Source organism: Pangasianodon hypophthalmus, chromosome 7 (assembly GCF_027358585.1).
Source record: "Pangasianodon hypophthalmus isolate fPanHyp1 chromosome 7, fPanHyp1.pri, whole genome shotgun sequence".
Taxonomy (NCBI): domain Eukaryota; kingdom Metazoa; phylum Chordata; class Actinopteri; order Siluriformes; family Pangasiidae; genus Pangasianodon; species Pangasianodon hypophthalmus.
The window spans coordinates 14,601,249-14,624,401 of record NC_069716.1 but is presented as its reverse complement, the minus strand read 5'-3'; the positions used below and the strand labels follow the sequence as shown (position 1 = coordinate 14,624,401).

The 23,153-nt window shown below is 39.9% G+C and overlaps 1 protein-coding gene across 2 annotated transcripts; it reads left to right on the top strand.

Annotated features, from left to right (window-relative positions):
- Nucleotides 1-205: 205 nt before the first annotated feature.
- Nucleotides 206-21,503, top strand: clint1a (clathrin interactor 1a). Of its 2 annotated transcripts, none has more exons than XM_026917935.3 (12): nt 206-382; nt 7,014-7,118; nt 7,719-7,815; nt 8,244-8,352; nt 9,104-9,268; nt 10,570-10,744; nt 11,353-11,578; nt 11,852-11,939; nt 15,331-15,408; nt 17,492-17,739; nt 18,953-19,136; nt 19,823-21,503. In XM_026917935.3, the coding sequence occupies exons 1-12, from the start codon at nt 342-344 to the stop codon at nt 20,149-20,151; spliced, it is 1,845 nt and encodes a 614-aa protein (XP_026773736.3). In that variant the 5' UTR covers nt 206-341; the 3' UTR covers nt 20,152-21,503. The 2 variants fall into 2 exon arrangements, with proteins under 2 accessions (XP_026773736.3, XP_026773735.3); XM_026917934.3 differs by having other exon boundaries at nt 207-382; nt 11,849-11,939.
- Nucleotides 21,504-23,153: the final 1,650 nt, after the last annotated feature.

Sequence of the window (23,153 nt, the reverse complement as noted above, 5' to 3'; positions counted from 1 at the left end):
TCTAAAATATGGTCGAATAAGATGAATTAAGTTTCCTGTTGCATTTCTAAACCTGTACCTTATAATATGCGGTACATTTATTGGGTCAAACTCTCTGGTGTCAGACCATCTCATTCAGCATGCATGAGGAGCTGCTCCCGTACTTTACGCAGCGTACGCAAGTGACGTAGCAGGCGCATCACCGTGGTAACCGGGCCGGCCCCCTGCCACTCGCGCAGCCTGAAACTAGTTTGGAGAGTTGAAGGTTTTGGTTTCGCGACAGCTGGACTTTCGCAACTACAGGATTAAAAGGGCTGGAAGACGTGTTACCGCGACGGAAAGCCTTAATCCACTGAGTCAAGATGCTGAATATGTGGAAAGTTAGAGAGCTGGTTGACAAAGCGTAAGTATTATTTTTTATTTTCGACGCTATTCCGCTGTTCTTTCGAGGCTCCGTAGTTGTACCTGTTCGAAAAGAGACACGTACTCATTCCCTGACGTCACGTCGCACTTTTTGATAGTAGCAGGCTAGTTAGCGTTAGCTCGCTAACTACAGCGGCAAGTTTATTGACCTCAGTGGCTAGTGGCTAGTTTAGCTGCATAGCTATTGAGCTAGTTAACCCAAGTGGGAAGCTGGCTCTGGCTTGTTAATGACATTACTCGAGGCCAGGTCTTATGTCCCGGTTTAATTGTTTTTCATTAAAAAAAAAAGGTTCACTTTACACCTCAACCACTTCCATACACTCGCTAAGTAGCTAGCATTAGCTAGGAAGTATCGACGCTAAGGTGCCTCTAACAAGCAAATGCAGAGAATTTGGCGCTAATTCCGAGTTTTGAATGGGATTACTGGACCGATTAGACATGAAGAGCTCAGAAATCAACATGTTGCCAATGAGCTGAACAGCTGTAGCGTGCTAACACAAGTTCAGCTAACTTAGCAGTGCTAATATGACAGTGCTAATGTTTATCAGGATTACAAGGTTATTCAAGTCGGCTGTTGATTGATTACATGGAACCTGTTTGGCACAGGGTTTGTCTCGGGTGGTGCATGTAAACGGAATCTTCTGTATCCCTATCCTATTTTTTAAGCCAGGTTTGAATAGTCACTGAGTTTCTAACACCGTGATGTTGTCCAACACGTTAAGAGGCAAGTTACTATCTGTATCTAGGTTGTTTTGTTCTTTTACAAGTTCACGGACACTTTTTCTTGATCTGAAGAGTTCTGACTGTTAACGTTAGTTATACACGTGAAGTGTGTGTATCATTTATGAACATTATACAGGAGCCTGTGTGGAAAAAGTGGCCTGTGAACATGGCCTACTTTCGAACTTGCTTCCTTAAACATGTGAATACAACACACGCTCCTGTTCTCGCTACTTACAGTAAACGGAAATGAATATGACCTTATTGTTTATAGCGTCTAATTCTGAAGAACTGTATAGTCTTATCTGGGGGAGAAGTTATTTACAGCCTTACAGTCGTAAACTTTTCATTTGGCGTGTGTGTACTGCACAGTGGCGTGTGTACTACACATACTACAGTGGCGTGTGTAGTACACATACTACAGTGGCGTGTGTACTACACATACTACAGTGGCGTGTGTACCACACCTACTACACAGTGGGCGTGTGTACTACACAGTGGCGTGTGTACTACACATACTACAGTGGCGTGTGTAGTACACATACTACAGTGGCGTGTGTACTACACATACTACAGTGGCGTGTGTAGTACACATACTACAGTGGCGTGTGTACTACACCTACTACACAGTGGGCGTGTGTACTACACAGTGGCGTGTGTACTACACATACTACAGTGGCGTGTGTAGTACACATACTACACAGTGGCGTGTGTACTACACATACTACAGTGGCGTGTGTACTACACCTACTACACAGTGGGCGTGTGTACTACACAGTGACGTGTGTACTACACATACTACACAGTGGGCATGTGTACTATACAGTGCCGTGTGAACTACACATACTACACAGTGGCGTGTGTACTACACCCTCGCCCTGGCCGTGACTCTGTCCCTCGCCCTGGCCGTGACTCTGTCCCTCGCCCTGGCCGTGACTCTGTCCCTCGCCCTGGCCGTGACTCTGTCCCTCGCCCTGGCCGTGACTCTGTCCCTCGCCCTGGCCGTGACTCTCTGACTTGGACTCTGACCGTGACTCTGCCAGGTGGATTTCTGCCCACCTCCCAAATACATGCCCATAGATGAATTGACTACACAAATAAGGCAGTGTTCCCACCTCACACCTAGCGTTCCCAGGATAGGCTCCACATCCACTGCAAACCTGACCAGAATCAATCAGAATAAATACCTGTTGCAGAACCAGAACCTGCACTAATACACCCACATACACGCTGCACTGGGACTTACTATGCTCTTTGTCTGTCCCAGTAGTCGTTGTACTGTCTTGTACTGTTTTGTGCTGTCTGCACATGTTTGCACTTGTGTATAATAATTATACTTATTGTATAACTTATGTAGTCCCTTGTAGTTCTGTGGTGTTCTGTGTTTCTTATGTAGCACCTTGTTCCTGGAGAAACGTTGTTTCGTTTCACTATGTACTTGTATATGGCTGAAATGACAATAAACTCCACCTGACTTGACTTGAAATGAGAAGGGAATGTTAATTGTTTGATTAGTTGGATTCGGTGTGTTAGAGTAGCAAACAACCAAATAATTAGGTCAGGCTTGCAAACATCTGGACTATATAGCAATAAACTTTCAAGCATTTGTAGCTATTTCTCTGAATGTGCTTTACAATTGAACTAAAGTAAAATGTTAAACTGCAAATTCCTGTAGCTGCCTTGCAATGATGTATGCGTTTATTTTTAGGTCTCAGGCAGGGACCTGCATGTGGGCCCAGCTTTACATCAGTCATCAAGCATCAGTTCATTTTTATTTATTTTTGAAGCACTTAATGGCACTAATTTTCTGATTTTGCAAGTAGTTATTTGGAAAATGCAGGTGATTATGAACTGAATAAAAGCAAATTGTGTGTTTGTATAGTAAAGAAAAAAAAGAATTATGTTTCTATTTATATATATTACTATATAGGACAGTTGTTAGATTTGTAGAAAAAGTAAAACCTCAGACTTTATCTCTATCTGTCATTTAGTTTGTGCTCGTGTCAGTTTAGAAAACTGAAGGAATTTAATTTTGTTTTCTTAAAAGTCTTCTCCTGACCTATTCCCTGCAGTGTGACTTACAGCATGCTGCTTCTTGGCCAGAACAACTCCGTTTGAATATATACATGTTCAAGTGAAGGAGAATTAACTTTAGTTTTAATATGTGGTAAAGTCTAGCAGAAAAAAGATTTTTATTTCTGAGTTGGAGCATTACAGGAAGCTCTTTGAGAATGTATGTATTGAGTAAACAGCAGTTACATTATGAGTCTTGACAGTAGGGAAGTTGACACGTCTCACGAAAGCCACTATCAGCAGGAAATAAAGAAAATGCAGCAGTGTATATCAGTGTAACAGATCTGGGTTGTTGAAAGAGCAAAGCCAGCAGAAAATAGCCTAAATTAAAAAAAAAAAAAATTCTTTTGAAAATAGTCATTTTAAGCAGTGGCCTGCATTAGCCTATTTACCTATTTACACATAAAAATGTTTATTTTTGTTGGTTGTTTAAGCTAAATTTGTGATTTCCCTGGACTTGATGCTTGTGGTTTTAAAAAAAAAAAAAAAAAGGAAGAAAAATTGTTTGCTCAATGCTCATCAGCATCCTGCAGACTTCTCAGTGACATCAGTTTACACTATGCAGCAGGGGGGGTGTAATTTTATATATAATTATATTTTAGCTTTTTGCTCTAGAGAAGCCATGGTTTGGTCTTTGTTACTTTGTCTCCTAAAACAAAGTAGATTGTTGTCAAAAGCCATAGATTGTACAGAGTGCTAGAGCTTTTCATGGGATGTTCTTTTGATTCACACATTCAGTGAACCTGTTTGCTCTGAATTTTCTGCAGCCCCACCTAATTTTTCAGCTCGTACCTGTTGCAGAACCAGACTGCCTGTTTTGTGTCATTCATGGTGCTTCAGTGCTTAACAGGTTTCAGATAACAACCTATGCTAAGGAATTCATGGACCTGCCCCTTTAATAAGCTATGTGAATACATACCCACTTAAAAGCTGTAGCGTTGCTGGTTAGCAGCGTAATTGCCTGATGTTTAGATAGTATTTCTGTTTCCCACAAGTAAACCCAGCAGGAAGAACAGGGTGTGGTGGGGAGGACTGTGCAGTTGCAAATCTGAAGAACGAGGTGTTGAGGTGTTCGTGTGCAATGTTTTTAATATCTGATTCAAGATAACTAGTTAGCCACCAATTTCGGTGTAACTGACCTTGATAATTCTTAGGAAAGGAGAAGCTTTACCAGGTCTATCAGATTCTCTTCTCACCTCGTTGGTTTCGGTTATACTCTTTCTCCACCGCTTCACCACGGCAAATACAAACCCAGGACTATCCGTTTGCTGGCAGAGTGTGTGTGCCGCTTTCCCATTGCATCAATATACCTATGAAAATAGGAAGAGTTTCTCTGGAGGTTATTGAGTAGTTACCTGGTAGAAACAAGTAGTAAAATATTACCTGAAATTCGAAAGCTTTTTAGTTTTAAAAACTGTTAAATGTGCATAGCGCTGCTCTGTTTCTCTCTCATAGAGTTAAAGTAAGCACAAGACACTGTGTGTTTGTTTAAAACAAAAACAAATGGCAGCTAGGGTAGAACCCCATCATGTGTGTGTGTGTGTATGTGTGTATGTATGTGTGTGTGTGTGTGTATGTGTGTATATATATATATATATATATATATATATATATATATATATATATATATATATATATATATATATATATATATATATATATATTAAATATAAATAAAATATAATAAAAATAAATAAAATATAATATATATAAAATATATAGCAGCCAAATGTCAATCTTCATGACGTGCTCATTCACAACTCCATACAGTTTAAAATTCTTGTGAAATACTAAGTACCTCTTTTGAGTGACCAGTAATTATTATTTTTATTTTTTTTTAAATGTTGCTCTTTGACCGACAAGCCAATAAGCCCATGTTCCATTGATTTGGTCGCCTTTTTAAAGGTTAAGCCAGGGGTCTTCAATCATATCTGCAAGTGGAATAAGGTCTTTTGCAGCTAAGATTGAGGACCCTGTTTTACGCAATCGTGGGACACTCGCTCACTGCCCCTTTTAGCTTGGTAGAGTTGTTGTTATTATTATTATTATTATTTTTATTATTATTATTATTGTTATTATCTGAAATGGGAACGCTAATAGAGGCCAATTGGAGTATGAATCACTGTCCCATGCTTGCTCTATGAAGTGAATAGGACAGTTGGCCATTTGTATGCCAAGTTGGGATAGTTTGAGAATACTACACGGCCACCAAAAGTGAGATTGCTGTGTGTCTATTATATACAGAACCAATTCTGTTGTAAAATATATTGCAAAGATTGGGAAAAGGAGCGGGGATTATCAAGTGGATAATATCAGTACATCAAAAATGCGTGTGCACCACGGTGACCTTGTTTCTCACACAAAGGCTGAGAAGAAGAACCTCCTTCTCCCTTTTCCACTGCTGGAATCTTGGGGCTAGTTTCAGGTATTTTTGTGTGGACTTTGAGATCTAGTTGGACTGGAAATTTGGCTTAAACCTGTTAACCCTGGTTAATGATATTAGCGCTTCTGAGTGACAATAGTGATTGCAAACACACCTGCTGTATCCAATACAGTTGAACAAAAGTACAAAAGCCGCTCAAAATGAGCTGCTAGACTGTTTGCTGGATGACTCTTTTGTTTTTGACTCTTAATCTCCTATTAAAGGGTTATTCTAAAAATTCACTAGATAATAGCCTATAGCATAAGTCGAGTGTGATAACCTCTCGACTTAATTATGTTTGCGGCTATGTCATTAATAATGTTGTCCTACTCCACCAACATTTCTGGTCACAAGCCATTGCTGGTGCAGTGACAATCCATTACTGTTGTCATACTTCATTGTTAGTGAAAATAAAGAGGAGTAAACTTTCACTGAATGACTGCCCATGCTCCCAAACCCAGCGAAATGAGCCAGTACTTGAATCTTTAGTGAAAAGACAGAGACATTTGATTGCAAACCTTGCCAGATGATTTAAAAAACACAGATATGAACAAGCACAATCGTACCTTTTTTGTGGCTGGATCTCAAACGGTTTTCTGTGGTAATTGTGAGGGAAGTTGGTAGGGTATTCATCTCCATTGTTATATGTACAGTGCAAATATAGTGAATAGGAAGCCATTCAAGAAGATTTTATGTGGCTCATGGGGAAGAAATCTCAGATTAAGCTACGTAGCAATGAGACATTACTCTAGGCAAAATTTTAAAATTCTGTTTAATGGCCTCTTACAGTCTTGAGAAATTGGAAAAGGTAATCAAACTCAGCACATTTACTCTAGTTGGACACATCATATGCACTGTACCATGTGCTGTGCCGTGTCTTGTGTTATTGCAGGTTATTTGAAGTTGTTTGAGCTGTAGAATCTGAGCTATGGCTGCAATATTATGCCATTTTCAACCATATTTCCAACAAAGTGGGGTTAAAACCATGAAAGCTTGTCTTTTGGTAGGAACAAGCTAGGAAAAGTTCATGATGGATTTATCTTCTCAAAACCCTGAACTGTATAGTGAGTGTTTTAGGGTTATGTTTTGACTGATCTAAAGCAAGTACTACCATAATCTCATCTGAAATACAGAAGTGGTACTTCACCATGTGAACACCTTTACTGACATGATGTTATATGCTTGGGGGTTGAGGGTATCTTCCTGCCTTTAAGAGAAGGACTTCCAAGTTGAGGGGGCATTTGCTTTGTTTTTTTCCTAGTCAGAAGTTAAAGCAGTGAGTTACTAGTTAGAGCCAATTGCTCTAATAGCACTCTCCTGTTTCAATTTGTTCTTCAGTAACTCATAATTAGCTAATGATTAAACTTTTGCTGGTTTATGTTGTTTTCTTTTACAGAACCAATGTTGTTATGAACTATTCAGAAACTGAATCTAAGGTTCGAGAGGCCACAAACGACGACCCATGGGGACCCTCTGGCCAGCTAATGGGAGAAATAGCCAAGTAAGTAAGAGGTACACTATATGGCCAAAAGTTTGTGGACACATGATCATCACACCCATATGTGGTTCTTTCCCAAACTATTGCCACAAATTTGGAAGCAGAGAATTGTGTAGAATGTCTTCTGTAGCATTACAGTTTCCCTTCACTGGAACTAAGGGGCCCAAACATGTTCCAGCATGACAGTGCCCCTGTGCACAAAGCGAGCTCCATAAAACATGGTTTGCCAAGATTGTTTTGGAAGAACTGAGTGGCCTGCAAAGAGCCCTAACCTCAACCCTACTGTTTTGTTAAACTGGAAGGCTGATCGCCCGTCATACCTCAGTGCCCAACCTCACTAATGTTCTTGTGGCTGAATGAGCAAATCCCCTCAGCACCGTTCCAAAATCTAGTGGAAAGCCTTCCCAGAAGAGTGGAGGTTATTAAACCAGTAAAGGGGCACTAAATCTATATTGGGGTGTACAACAATTACAGGTCAGGTGGCCACAAACCTTTGGCAATATAGTGTATTTTGATGGTTATAGTGATCTGCTGCTGCTTTATTTTATCTGCACTGTTCTTGAATTAGCTCAGTGCTTCACTGCAGTCTCTCTATATGCGTAGAGCTACATTCATGTATGAGCAGTTTCCAGAGGTAATGAACATGCTGTGGTACCGAATGCTGAAGGACAACAAGAAAAACTGGCGGAGAGTTTACAAGGTAAATGTTATGATTGCATGTTCTTCAGCATAATGATGAATATGGACATGAGGTTATATCACTGTTCCTTTATTTGGATGGGATTAGTTTTACATATAGTCTTGGGTAGTCCAATCATACCATTTGGATTGGCATTGTCATCGTTTTCTTTTTCCTCATCTGAGAAAATTCTAGCTCAAAAACCTACGTGAGCTCTACAGGGGTCTGATCATTTTAGTCCTGTCTATGATTTTGCAGACAAATGTCACCTCTTACATTGGGGGAAAAAACACTCTCTGTTTTTAGTTGTTTTTCATCTGCATATATTAATACAAAATATTTTCATCAATCACAAAATTGTTTGTGCTTTTTTGGTCTTTTTCACGGAACCATACTGTTTTTTTTTTTTTTTTTTTTCTTTTTTTCTTTTTTCTTCCTCCCTCCCCCAGTCGTTACTGCTGCTGGGTTACCTGGTGCGAAACGGATCTGAGCGGGTGGTCACCAGCACACGAGAGCACCTGTATGACCTGCGCTCCATTGAGAGCTATCACTTTATAGGTGAGTCAGCAGCATTAGTTCACTGTGCTAGAGCATGTTTCTCACTATTACCTCACCTGGTGTGTTTCCAACAAACGCTTTAAGAATTATTACATTTAAAATCATTTGAAGAATTATTGTGCATTTCCATCAGGATCTATTATGCGAACATTTCTAGAAAGATGGCGCAACAAGATTACATAATCAAAAGAATGCTAGATGCACACAAACCAGTCGTGGGTTTGTCAAAACATTTTAAGGATCTTCACTTTATCGATGCACCAACTCTGCAACCTCAATTGCAAACTGCCTTTTTAAATGAAAGTGTTTTTCCATGAAATTTCTGCTGCTTTAATATTTTACTAATATACAGCTGTCACAAGTCCACACATTTACATTCTGTATATTATTTAATAAACATTCCGTGTATTACAGATGCCAGCTCTGTTTAAGTCATACAGTGGCCTCATGGTTGCACTGATATCGATAAAGATTATGAAGAGACTGAAACTTACCCACAACCCAAACCTGCTCGCCTTCCTAACCAATCAGCATAGTTACCCAAGTCTCAGCACAACATGATGTGGGGTAATTTCAGTTTTAGGCCAAGTGCAAAACTAGCTCCTTTTGACAATTTGGTGGTGAAACATGTTTTGATTTCTGCCTCATGATGCTTTCATACATCAGATTGTTGCTATGCATAGATAGCGGTTTGCACAGCAGGAGGCACGGTCTTAAAGAGATTAAAGTCAGCAAGAGGTCGTTTTTGCAGATGAGAATGGGAAGGACCAAGGCATCAACGTGCGGCAGAAGGTAAAAGAGATGGTGGAGTTTGTGCAAGACGATGACAGGCTGAGAGAAGAGAGGAAGAAGGCCAAGAAAAACAGGGACAAATATATTGGCGTGTCCTCTGATAGCATGGGGGACTTCAGATACGGTGAGTCCTGCTCTCAGAAATGATTTCCTCCGTTCTCTCTCTCTCATTCATACTCAGTCACTCGCTCTCATCCTAATGCTCAGCAGGGACTCGCACGTAGTTGGATGTGCTATGACTGGGGAGTTGTTTATCATGTGTGATTCCATGGTGGTTCTCTGTCTTCTTTCTTCTCTGAATCTCTCCTCCTCCCAGGGGGTTCATTTTGCCAGATGAGTGAACTCATTTGATAGTCAGTAGGACTCATTGTTCTTACCACTTGAGAGCATACATTTGGATGTTACCTATTTAATGTCCCTTTTAAATTTTAATTTTTAAATATGAACCTATCCATCAGGCTACATGTTTCTGTAACCCTCCTTATAAATATTTAAATTTATTTAATCTGAATACCGTTCAGTTGTTTCAGTGTAATTAAATAACATTTAATTTTGGGTGAGTGTGTGATCTAATGATTCCAGCTGTGATGGCCAGTACCACTAAAGAGACAACAAAGCATGAAAAATACCAAACCAGTCAAAGCCAATAATATTTTCTCCCACTGCACATTACACATTTTATCCCACTGTAAAACATGAATGTTAAACTACTGTTGACGACAATCTTTTTGTATATTTGCACAATATACAGGAACTGTAATATTGATTAATATATTTTATTTATTAATAAAATATTAATATATATTAATAAATATGTTAATATATTTTATTTATTATAGATATTATTTTTATGAGTATTTGTGTTTGTGTCTAAGTATAATTAGGAGTTTTCCAGTGTGTTTTTACATTGTATATGTTTGAGAAGCCAAGCAAAAAGGAATTCCAGTGTGTATGGACATATGAAGTGCTCTGCCCTTTTCTGTTGATTCTGTTCCTACCACAGTAGCATTTAAGTCCAAATTATTTTTATATATACTCATTTTATTAGGAACACCTGTTCACCTGCTCATTCATGTGATTTTCATGCAAATCTTGCAAATACCGACCAAGATCTTCAGTTAATCTGGCTGCACTGGTCTCACATCGAACATCTTTGAAATGGCATAGCCAATCAGATTTCAGAACCCAAACTATCCACTTTATAATACAAATGAACTAGCTTATGAAGGATGAGGTGGATAGTGGTTCACTATCACAAAATAGTGATAGGATTACCCAAGTGTTTATAGTCAGTCTTAAATGATTCAGCTATTACTGTACAGAAGGGTAAAACAAGTTTTCTCTGTACGTTTTGCAATCTGGTTTATAGTCTGTCTTTGAAATGGCTGTTAATATATTAATCTTCTCCTTTTCTGTCTGATCAAGCTGGCGACAGGTACGAGTCACGCTCCAAGTGGGATGATGACTGGGAGAGCAATAAGGGCGCTTTCCCGTTTAGTGAGAAACTGGGAGAGATCAGTGACAAGATTGGCAGCACAATTAACGACACTATAAACACGTTCCGCAGGAAAGACAGAGATGACTCGCCAGACAGATTCAGGTCAGTGCCTCAGGTGGTGGCATTTATCTTCTATTCTAACACACAAGCAGAACAGAACTGACCAAAACAACCTAAGATAAGAAGCACTATAGCAGGAATTCTAAGCTTCAGTCATGGACGTCCCATCAAGATTGTCCTGCTCCCAAGACACACGATCCAGCTCATGAGGTAAATGTTAAGGCCTTCATGAGTTGGATTAGGTGTCTTAAACTGTCATAAACTGTGGAAGGAACCTTGAGCTCAGTTGAAACATTGAAACATGGAATTTTCTTATAGAGTTGGCTTTTGATTACACAGCACTGGGATAGTGGGATAGTGTCTGGTGTGTTGATTATTTTTTTTTTTTTTTTTTTTTTTTTTTTGGTGGGCATAATTTTGCTGCATGCTCTTCAGAATGTTTGCATAGCAGCAGTCAACTACAATTTAATTTGCATTTTCAAACTACAGTTTGCATTTTCATACAAATGTCTAAATGGAAACATTTCTTATGAAGTCCTTTTACCTTTGTGTCTATCTATTTGTTGTCACCAGATGCAGTTGTATTGTGATTTGGTTACAGTGGCATGTATGCAAACACTTTCAACTGTACTTTTTTTTTCTTCTTCAAGTGAGACAGAGGAGGACAGAAACAGAGATTTCCGAAACAGGCAGTCAGGCAGGACTGAATTCAAAGATGAAGAGGAGACAGTGACAACCAAAAGTGTTCAGATCGTTCAGGCCACCGAGACTACTGCCACGCGAAAGAAAGGAGCCACTCCATCAAAAACCATAGACCTGGGGGCAGCTGCCCATTACACTGGAGATGTGCCTGCCACAAACACAAATGCCACCAAGGTAATAAAGCTTGAAGAATTTCTTTAAGTGTAGCCCTTTATAATTGTTAATTACTATAACGTTCGTAATATGGAATAGTTCGTGTGAAGTCAGGAATCATGGAAACATACTGTTAAATAATAAAAGCAAATAATAAACATGGATAAACACGCTACTCTGAGAAGCTTGAAACAATGAATGTAATTGAATATAAAGTTACACCCATTAATTGTTTAATGGCATATAGTGATTGCTGTGGATTTTGTTTAATTATGCCTCTTTTTCTTGCAGCAGCCAACTGTCTCAGGTACAAGTCAGTCCAGTGGTGGTCTGGTGGACTTGTTTATGGCAGATGCCACACCCATGAAGCCAGCTTCCACAGGTTATATCACACATACATTAATGTATTTAATATATTTCAGTAAGAAATATATTAGTGGGAAGGATGTAAATTAAACAGCAGTTCCCAGTGAAAAATAATGCTAGAATTAAGTCTCACATTCATAGTTCATGTACCTTAAATCATATTACATTCAGCCTCAGTTAAAATAACTAATTTGATGAGTTGGGTGGTGTGAGTTATTGAGTAGATTGTGTTCAGGTAGTTCTGATCCATTGCTGAAGTGAAGCAAGGATGCTTGAGGAGCAAGATGAATAACAGTGTCATTACATGGCCTTGTGGTTTTGAAGGCCTGAAGAATGTGTGTGTGTGTGTGTATGCGCGTACACAAAGTGCACCAGATGGGCTCTCCTGTAGCCCCTGTCCATTGGAGCAGTTAGTTGCCAGGACCAGATGTTAGAGTGGTCCCTTGTGGAGGTGGAGTGCTGAGCAGATGTGTTGTTCCTATTTCTTTCTGTCTCCTTCTCCACTTTCCTAATATACATCAGTCAAACAGCTGCTTCTGTTTCTCAGCATCAGTTTTCTAACCACATTCCACTAAATCCAACAAGAAACAGGGACAGTTTGTGTGGGGAGAAAACAAGCCAACAGCCAGTCTTTTTTTTCCTCTGAGGGTATTCATAGAGCAAAGTGAAACAGTCTCATAGTTACATGAATGTATTTATGTGTGTATATATATATATATATATATATAAATGTATTTATATATATATATATATATATATATATATATATATATATATATATATATATATATATATATATATATATATATAAATATATAAATATATTTATATATATATATATTTATGGATAATTATTAGGAATTCATAGGGCGAATCTGAAGCCTATCCCAGGAATAGACCCTGATCATGGGATGCCAGTCCATTGCAGTTTGAATAATCATTCACACGTAGGGGCAATTTAGGGTAGCCAAGCCACCTACTATATGTTTTTTGGGAGGTAACGTGGAGGAAACCCTTGAGGACACAGGGAAAACATCCACACAAACAGTAACCCTCAGCTCAGGTTTGAACCAGGTATCCTCAGGCTGTGAGGCACATTCATCTTAAGCTTTCTGGCAGAGGCCAGTAGGTGTTGTCTCAAAATATCTTGACATTGCAAGCTAATCATAATCCCATCTACCTTGTCTAGAGACCCTGTCCCAGCTGAAGTGAAGCCTCTTGTAGCTACCCCCGTGCCTCACAGTATGTGTGGTGACTTTGTGGTAGATATCTCTGCTAGAAATTATGCGTAAATGTTCAAAATGTTTTCTTGTCAGATCGACACTCTCATATAGTTTATTTAATGTGTTTAGACTGGCTTGAATGGTCTATATTGTTAATAATAAAACGGATGCTAACACTGTGGTAATGATAGTGAAATGACTGACGTGTTGGTCAGTGAGGCCCATTTTACACCAGACATATTAAATACATCATGCAGCGTCACATCCGGCATGCTTTTTTATTAATCAGTGTTGAGTTTTTTCACTGGAGTCATGGTTGACAGTTGCACAAAGCACATTATTTTCACTTAAGTAATATTTTTGATAATATACCCATTATATAAACAGTACATAACTACATTTCAGGCTTTAGTCATACTGCAGCAGTGTGCATTCACACCTTTATTAAAAATCAGTAAAACTTTGTAAAGGTGCCATTGAGCATAGGAGTAAATATTCCCATTGGATTAACAAACTGTGATCATATACACATGGACCACATTGGAACATATGTTCACAATGAAGTAATGGTCAGGACACTTGCAAGTTATACTTACTAACCTAATGCAAAATAGTGCACAGAAATAAATGAGGTTGGTTGTCACAGCACTTATATGTTGTTTTATGAAAACATTGATAAAATGTTATGCTATAAGAGTAGAGGTCATCTATCTTCTGTCTGGCTGAAAGAGAATTGACATGACAAATTTTCATACCACAAAGTAAAATTATGTACCTTGAATGCACCAAGAAATTAGTCAGACACAGTGTTTGGGAAGGCTGGTACTGGGTGGGGACAGTGTTTTGAGAAGGCGGGTACTGGGTGGGGACAGTGTTTGAGAAGGCTCATACTTGGTGGGGATAGTGTTTGAGAAGGCGGGTACTGTGTGGGGACAGTGTTTGAGAAGGCGGGTACTTGGTGGGGACAGTGTTTGAGAAGGCGGGTACTGGGTGGGGACAGTGTTTGAGAAGGCGGGTACTGGGTGGGGACAGTGTTTGAGAAGGCGGGTACTGGGTGGGGACAGTGGTTTGAGAAGGCGGGTACTGGGTGGGGACAGTGTTTGAGAAGGCGGGTACTGTGTGGGGACAGTGTTTGAGAAGGCGGGTACTGGGTGGGGACAGTGTTTGAGAAGGCGGGTACTGGGTGGGGACAGTGTTTGAGAAGGCGGGTACTGGGTGGGGACAGTGTTTGAGAAGGCGGGTACTGTGTGGGGACAGTGTTTGAGAAGGCGGGTACTGTGTGGGGACAGTGTTTGAGAAGGCGGGTACTGTGTGGGGACAGTGTTTGAGAAGGCTGGTACTGTGTGGGGACAGTGTTTGAGAAGGCGGGTACTGTGTGGGGACAGTGTTTGAGAAGGCGGGTACTGTGTGGGGACAGTGTTTGGGAAGGCGGGTACTGGGTGGGGACAGTGTTTGAGAAGGCGGGTACTGGGTGGGGACAGTGTTTGGGAAGGCGGGTACTGGGTGGGGACAGTGTTTGGGAAGGCGGGTACTGGGTGGGGACAGTGTTTGGGAAGGCGGGTACTGGGTGGGGACAGTGTTTGGGAAGGCGGGTACTGGGTGGGGACAGTGTTTGGGAAGGCGGGTACTGGGTGGGGACAGTGTTTGAGAAGGCGGGTACTGGGTGGGGACAGTGTTTGAGAAGGCGGGTACTGGGTGGGGACAGTGTTTGAGAAGGCGGGTACTGGGTGGGGACAGTGTTTGAGAAGGCGGGTACTGGGTGGGGACAGTGTTTGGGAAGGCGGGTACTGGGTGGGGACAGTGTTTGGGAAGGCGGGTACTGGGTGGGGACAGTGTTTGAGAAGGCGGGTACTGGGTGGGGACAGTGTTTGGGAAGGCGGGTACTGTGTGGGGACAGTGTTTGGGAAGGCGGGTACTGTGTGGGAACAGTGTTTGAGAAGGCGGGTACTGGGTGGGGACAGTGTTTGAGAAGGCGGGTACTGGGTGGGGACAGTGTTTGAGAAGGCGGGTACTGGGTGGGGACAGTGTTGGATTTGAAGTGTCTTATTAAAGTTGGAAGGAGGTCTGCCATGTATCTTTCAGATTTCAGGCTTTAACACAAGAAAACAGACTTTGTTTTAAAATCAATTATACCTGAAAAATCTTTCTTTCCATTTTCTTTCTTTTTCTTTCCCACCTCTCTAGGTTCAAGCTCAGACCTGTTTGGAGGCTTTGCAGATTTCTCCTCACCTGCAGCTTCAGCCAGTCTTCCATCAGCAGCTGGTATGTGTAAATACTATACTATAATCACTAATACTATATCAGAAAGTTTAAGAATAGCACTGGTGTCACTGATGTCATTGCAACAACCCATTCAGCAAAGGAAGCCATGTGACGTTGTAGAAACAGATTCTAAACATGTTATAAAAAGCAAAAAAAAAAATTTAAAGTTATAGGAATTAATGCCGTCTACACTTACCATCCGCTTTATTAGGAACACCTGTACTCCTGCACATTCATGCAGTTATCTAATCAGCCAATCATGTCGCAGCAGCACAATAAAAAAAATCCTGCAGATACAGGTCAAGAGCTTCAGTTAATGTTCACATCAAACATCAGCCTGAAGAAAAAGTGTGATATCTGTGACTTTGATTGTGGCATGGTTGTTGGTGCCAGATGGGCTGGTTTGAGTATCAGAAACTGATGATCTCCTGGAATTTTCACACACAACAGTCTCTAGAATTTACAAAGAATTGTGTGAAAAACAAAAAACACTGAGTGAGCGACAGTTCTGTCGGTGGAAACATCTTGTTGATAAGAGAGGTCAAAGGAAAATGGCCAGATTGGTTTGAGCTGCCAGGAATGATATAGTAACTCATTTAATTACTCTTGGCAGTTGTGGTGAGCAGAAAAGCATCTCAGCATGCACAAAACATCGACCTTGTGGTGGATGGGCTACAACAACAGAAGACCACATCGGGTTCCAATCCTATCAGCCAAGAACAGGAATCTGAGGCTATCATGGACACAGGGTCATTGGAACAGGACATTTGAAGATTGGAAAAAAAAAATCTGATCTACCTGGTATTTTTCTAGTTTTCAGCTGTCCAGTTTGGGTGAGTCTGTGTCCATGATAGGCTCAGATTCCTGTTCTTGGCTGATAGGAGTGGAACCTGATGTGGTCTTCCACCTCAAGGTTTGATGTGTTGTGCGTTCTGAGATGCTTTTCTGCTCACCACGGTCGAGTGCTTTGAGTGTTTATTTGAGTTACTATAGACTTCCTGTCAGCTCAGACCAGTCTGATCATTCTCCTCTGATCTCTCTCATCAGCAAGGTGTTTCAGCCTGCAAGCTGACCTTCCACTCACAGGATGCTTTTTTGTTTTTCACGCCATTCTTTGTACATTCTAGAGACATTCTGTATGAAATCCCCAGGAGATCAGTAGTTTCTGAAATACTGAAACCAGCCCATCTGGTACCAACAACCATGCCACAATCAAAGTCACAGTGATCACACTTTTCCCCAGTCTGATGTTTGATGTGAACATTACCTGAAGCTCTTGACCTGTATCTGCATGGTTTTATGCTCTGTACTGGTGCCACATGATTGGCTGATTGGATAACTGCATAAATGAGCAGGTGTACAGGTGTTCCTAATAAAGTAACTGGTGGGTGTATATTTAAACCTATGGCCTATAAGATGTTTAACATAAATATTCATTACTTCCATGACCTTAAGTATTCATTGATTAAAATAGTTTGAATTGTAATTATCAATAGAAGAAAAAACTTTACCCCCTCCCAATACACACATTTTTGTACTCCAGCTATTTCGAGCAAGTGACGCAAACGTAACAGAAGGCTGTTGGTATTTGCAATGGGGCCATCGCCTGTTGTCATCATCTGCCTTTTTATGAAAACCAAAGAGCATAAAGCTCTTAAATATTGAAAAGGAAAAGGAGGGCAAGCCATATGGTTGAGCTCTGTGCTAAAGCTAATGAGGACAGACACATTTCAACCCGCGTTGGGCAAAACATCTCCCGCTGTCTGCTTGGGAGAAAGGGGAATGAGCTGGACTAAATCCGATGCTCATGTGATGCCTAGGATTATGAAGATCTGTCTGCAGATACTGATTGGGGTGGCTATTTACCTTTGCTTTTTACGTGTCCTAGACTCCTTGCAAGTATTCTAGGAGGTGCCTGATTTTCACAGTTTTGTGAAGGCGTTTCATGCAGTATTATAATAAAACATGTAAGAAAATTAAAAAATAAAACCATACTTGAATCGTTTATCTACATGCCTAACATAGCATGTGATTTGAGTTCCTACTTACAAGCTGTTCATTAAAGCCTTTTTTCCCCACTTAGCCCCAGCATCTAGTGGTAACGCAGACTTTGGGGACTGGAACGCGTTTTCAGATGTGCAGCCAGCCCCTCCGCCTGTGAATCCTGCAGCAACAGACCTGTTTGCACCTGCTCCTGCCTCAGCAGTGCCCTCTGCTGACCTCTTTGACCTCATGGGTCCTTCTGTCAGCACCAACATCAGTGCTTCCCAAAGCATAAACTTCTCTATGACCTGCACTCAAAGCCCGGGCATGCCCATATCCAAGTCTCAGGTGTGTGTAACCTCCATTTATTGCGTCATGGTCATGTCTTGGAGTTGACTGGTCTTTTTCATCTTTTCATCTTTCACAAATTCATAAATTTGGTGTTGACAGTGAATTTTTCAGCTTGTAACCACAAACTTTTTTTTTTTCCTTAACCCACTGAATAAAAAGCTAGAGCACATCTGTACTAATGCAGACTTTTGTGATGGAGAAGATTCTTTGTTAACATGTTAATAGCCTCTAAGTAGAATGTTCTTTTCTGTTCTTTTAGAATGTTCATTTATAGATATAACTTGGCCTGACAGTTATTCTTGGTTTGATTAGTAAGTTTTTTTTAAATATGCAGTTATAACTTATTTTATATTAAAATCAGCAGTTGTAATGTAGTTCTTGATTTACATTCCCTCCTTCACATTTTGCATATAAAACACATTAGGCTATATAGAGTATATTGAGTAAAACATCTGAACCCCCATCTATAACATATTTAATACAGCATGTTTAGAGTGGAAAAGCTCACTAAACAAGATTTACCCAAGGAGAGACAATACTGGTTGAGATTTTGAGCAGGCAGTTTTGAGAGCAGAGGAACATGAAAGCAAGACAAAGGAGGGTTAACATACAGCACTGGTACAATTTCCACCCACCCCCTTCACATTATCCACCAACCCCTGCCCCCTGGGACACCCATCACAGAGACTAGCAGAATGAGGAAGAACAAGTTTGAGTCAGAAAATCATTAAACTGAAACAAAAGCCTCATGTAAAGATGATATTTGCATGCTAAAAACCTGACCTACTTTAAAATGGCAACATTTGTTTGGCTAAAGAAAAAAGTAAACCCCCACACATGCAAACAATAAAGCAAAGCTTCTTAGTCATCATTGTTATAGTCTAATAACTGTCAAGAAACCTGATAACCTCAAGAGATTTTGCTGCAATCTCTAGAATTTTTCACACCGACCCTTATTTTGGACTTTTTTTATTATTATTATTATTGCCTTAAAGTAAATAAATCCCTTAATTCCAGATGCAAGTGATTTAAAAGCAAAAAAAATTATGTCCCTAACCATAACGAACTATTGTATTTATCTTGTAAAAAATCAGCACTAGTGTAGGTGAATGAGACGAGTGGAATAGAACATGTCTGCTGTTATGTGGGGTGCGGTGCGGTGGTCGTCCTTGGTAATTGAACCTCTGTTGTTTTCCCTCTGTTGGGTCAGCCTCTGCAGAGTATGGGGACTCCACTGATGCCTCAGCAGTCTGTACAAAAGCAAGAAGCCAAGAAGACCTCCATGCCATCCACTTGGTCTGATTCCAATGTCAACATCAGTCTGGACTACCTGGGTCCTGGCATGCAGCCTCCCAGACCAACTCAGCCCACACTCAACATGATGCAGCAGCATGGTAATGACTCAGCACTGCACAAACACACCACCAGACAAAATATCTGGCTCTGATAGCCAGGGTACAATCCATTTAAAAAAAAAAAAAAAAAAAAAAAAACCTGTAACCACACATGCTTAAAATGTTGGCTTTTATATTGATATGTTAATTTGTTGAACGTAGATCTGTAACGTAATGACTTTGATCAGTTGTCTGATTTGATTTGTAGTACTGACTCAAACCATACATACAATATCAGAAATGTTATTAATAATCATCAGTCTAGCAATTGTTTTCATTTCTTATCCTGACCTATTAAAATATCATCAGTAATGCTAAATAGTCAACATCAGTAATGCTAAATGATGCCAGTAATAAAACTGAAACACCAGCAATAGGCAGCTGAGCACCTTTGCCAGTGCTGATTCTGTACTGTGATCCTTCTGAAAGCCTTAAATACATCATGCTTTTATAATGCCTATTTAAATCAGAGAAAAGTGGAACCAGAGATAAATACTGTGTACATGTTATTGGTTGAAGCATATGATAGCTGTATCACAACCTTAGGTATGTTATATTACCTGCTTAAAACTTGACATTTAGTTGCAGTAGAAGTATGGATCTCTTAAGTATTTTTAAAAACGACTTATTTTCCACATTGAAGATGAGTTCTTTAAGACACTTATTTCTTCTTTTTTGTTCTTCAGGAGTTCAAGTCCCCGTCAACATGATGACACAGGGTTTTGCTGGCATGAATCTTGGCATGCAGCCCAGCTCTGCCCCTGTGCGACCCCCAACTAACCCCATGATGGGAAACATGGGCATGCCACCTGCCATGGGAGGCGGTGCTGTGGGCGTAACTCCTATGGGAGGCATGCCACTCAATCAGGGCATGATGGGAATGAACATGAACATGGGAATGCCAGGAGCTGTTGGCATGGGGATGGGAATGTCCGTGCCAGTCATGAGTATGAGCTCTGCCATGGCACAACAGAAGCACGATGCCTTTGCTGACTTTGCCAACTTTGGCAAATGAATAGGAGAGATGGAGGCTGTACGCTAGGACAATCTTTCTGGAAGGGAGGAGCATGAAGGATTTTTTAAAGAGCTGCAAACAAAGAGTACTTGAAAGATGTCGATTATGGCCGCCCAGATTTCTATTGTTCCTTACACAATACTGATGTGTAAAAGGGTGAATTTAATCAGTCTGGCCCAGGAGCCACATGGACAGTGGTTTGGCTTTGTATAACAGAGAAATATGTGATTGCACTTCCACTTAACATTGCTTTAAATTTTGAAAGAATCTTCAGGATCACGTATATATAAATGTAATGACATTGACTGGCCGCAAATACTATTCTCACTCCTTTATGTCCTTACTGAGGATTGTTCGATTTGTCTGATCTGAAGTTATTCCCTGTCCTTTCCATTCTCTTATACATAACCTTGTAAATATTATTGAAAATGGACATAAGTTATTTAAATATGAGATTATTAAATGAAATATTAATAATGAGATGTTTCAAATTATGTGAATCAGTGCAGAACTATAGCAAGCCGGAGCAAGTGAGAATCATGTTAAGAGCAACCGCTGTGGCCTTTGGAATGGGAATATATTTTTATAGAAATATGATCTGTTTTGCATTTTTCTGTGAATGTACATCAGTCACACACAGAGGCTTTGGTCATTCAATGTCCTTACATACACAGTGCCTATCAACCTGTTGCCTATACCTTTTTCTCTTGAAAATTTCTTAAGACGATATGAGATTACAGTATTTATGACAGTACTGTAGACATCTGAGCATATATGTATGCACGATTTATTTTTTTTTATCTGTTTATTCCCTCATTTTCACTGCATGGCTAGTGTGAATGATTAAAATGTTTTTTTTTTTGTTTGTTTTATGTTTTCTGAACCTGATAGGATTAAGTCTGTTCGTTATGCAAGTGATAATGAGCGAGTTGGGTTGAGGCTGTATACTGAGATGAGTGAGGTTCACTGTGCTGTTCTGCTCACCGAGTGGAATGTTGTATCTTTAAGACTATCTCTGTTTTGTCAGGAGCAGGGACTCGAACTGAAGCCTTCCCTCCTGTTCAGAAGCAGCACACGCACACACACACAATGACCAAATTCTGCCTTCTCTCTTCTCTTTTTTCCAAGGGATTGACATGTCTTTTTTTTTTATAGTCTGTTAGAGTATGTGTAAGATTGGGGTATCATGTATAGGGGCTATGGATCTTTACTGAAAAACACTATACTTTTTATGCAAAACTCAACCAACAAAACATCCCTTCTTCTAAGTGTATGTCCTCACATCCATACACTGATTTGATTGTACCCATGGTCTTTTATGTGAGAGATTAAAGAGTTGATTTTCATGTGGATTTTGAAGTTGTGGTTTGTTTTTTTCTACTTAATCTTTTCACTACAAGGCTCAAAGCTGTAACATAAATGCAACACTGTTGGTTTTTTTTCTGTAATTAAGATGTAACCATAATTCCATGATCAAACTATACTGCTGTAACATTCCATTTATTTTTTTAACCTTTGCCAGCAAATTTATTGAAATGGTCTTGAGTGAATGTCACTGGTGTGAGATCAGCAGAGATTCATTCACTTGGCAAATGACAGAATGTATTTTTAATTTTTGTGGTTAACTTTTGCACTCTTAGTCTTGCTCTATCAAAACTGTGTTTTTTTTTTTTTATTTTTTTATGAAGTTATAAAGTGCACTGAAATTGAGACATTGGGCCATGATTGTGTTTAGCTGTAATATTAATAAATACTGAAGATGCTGTGCATGGCTTTGACTTGTGGTGGCTAGCGCAGGAGAGCCTCCATCTGGCCACATGTGTGTTCCCACAGCCAGGGCCAACTGGCCAGATCATGAATATGCACAAAACAGAGCCACTGAGGAATAAGCAATTGTAAAATGGCTGGGCAGAAAAGCTATGAATAGTTTGCTAGGAAGCTTTGTGACACCAGGATGTAATGCTCATCAGGTTCATTTTACTCCTTTACTTCCAGCTGTAGCATGCTGAGATCACTCTGAACCCTCTAATTAAATGGTCCATGTCAAGTACAAACATCTGGAGGGAAAAAAAAAATGTCCTGGGAGATTTGCTGTAAAATTGGACTGTATGGAAACTCTGGGTAAGTGCATTGTTAGAGTTTAAGCTACAAAATCTCTATATCATCTGTGAGCTCTTGTTTGATTCAAATGTACAGACTGAATGTGGAAAATATTGCAATTTCATCAAGCTGAAAAAAAAACAATACAGACATAATCTTTCAACATTTAACGTGAAATACTTCAGTGCCTTAGCGAAGCAGGACCGAACATAAAGCATAATGGCTCCCCTAATAGACTAAAATGCACTTTGCATGTATGCATTTGCAATTTTTTTGCCAAGACATGTTTAGATTAAAATTAGAAATCAAGGGAAAATGGGATTTTAAAAGTTCCATGGGCTGGAGTAAGTAGTGTATTTATGGCTTGTGTATGCATAAAGAGTAATCACAATCAAAAACGTCAGGACAGTAACAGCCTCTGAGTGCTATGTTCAATTTCCAACTTTAAAAGCTCAATTATTCAGGCTGTGCTTTATGAGCTCCACTGAGACTGGTGTGTCATTTCTAACTGACACAAAAAAGAGCCATAAAACTAGCAGGACATTCCTGTTTCTTTGCCTCTTTCACAATTATGTTAGTCTGAAATGGAAATGAAATGAAAATGGGTACTGGTGGGACTCGAATTCAAGATTCAGAGACAGCTTTTTAGTTTCTCACTATTGCTCTTATCACATTATTGTTAAACTAAATTTTTTGTTAAAAGGTTTAAAAAAAAAAAAAAAAAAAAAGGATCTGAAAGATAATTGAGGTAGAGACATAAGTGACATACTAGAGATTTGCCTTGTCTTTTGGCAGATGTTAAATATAGTGAGCCAACAGCATTGGTGTCAATAATATTAAATAATTATAAGCAGACACACAGGCAGCCGTGCATGGAGCTAGTCTTATTGGTCTCACACCAC

Excerpts from the sequence above, each read along its gene's own strand:
- clint1a (XM_026917934.3), top strand. The coding sequence starts at position 342 with ATGCTGAATATGTGGAAAGTTAGAGAGCTGGTTGACAAAGC. Across the intron at positions 383-7,013 it reads AGAGAGCTGGTTGACAAAGC|AACCAATGTTGTTATGAACT; the intron begins GTAAGTATTATT and ends TTTCTTTTACAG. Across the intron at positions 9,269-10,569 it reads CATGGGGGACTTCAGATACG|CTGGCGACAGGTACGAGTCA; the intron begins GTGAGTCCTGCT and ends TGTCTGATCAAG.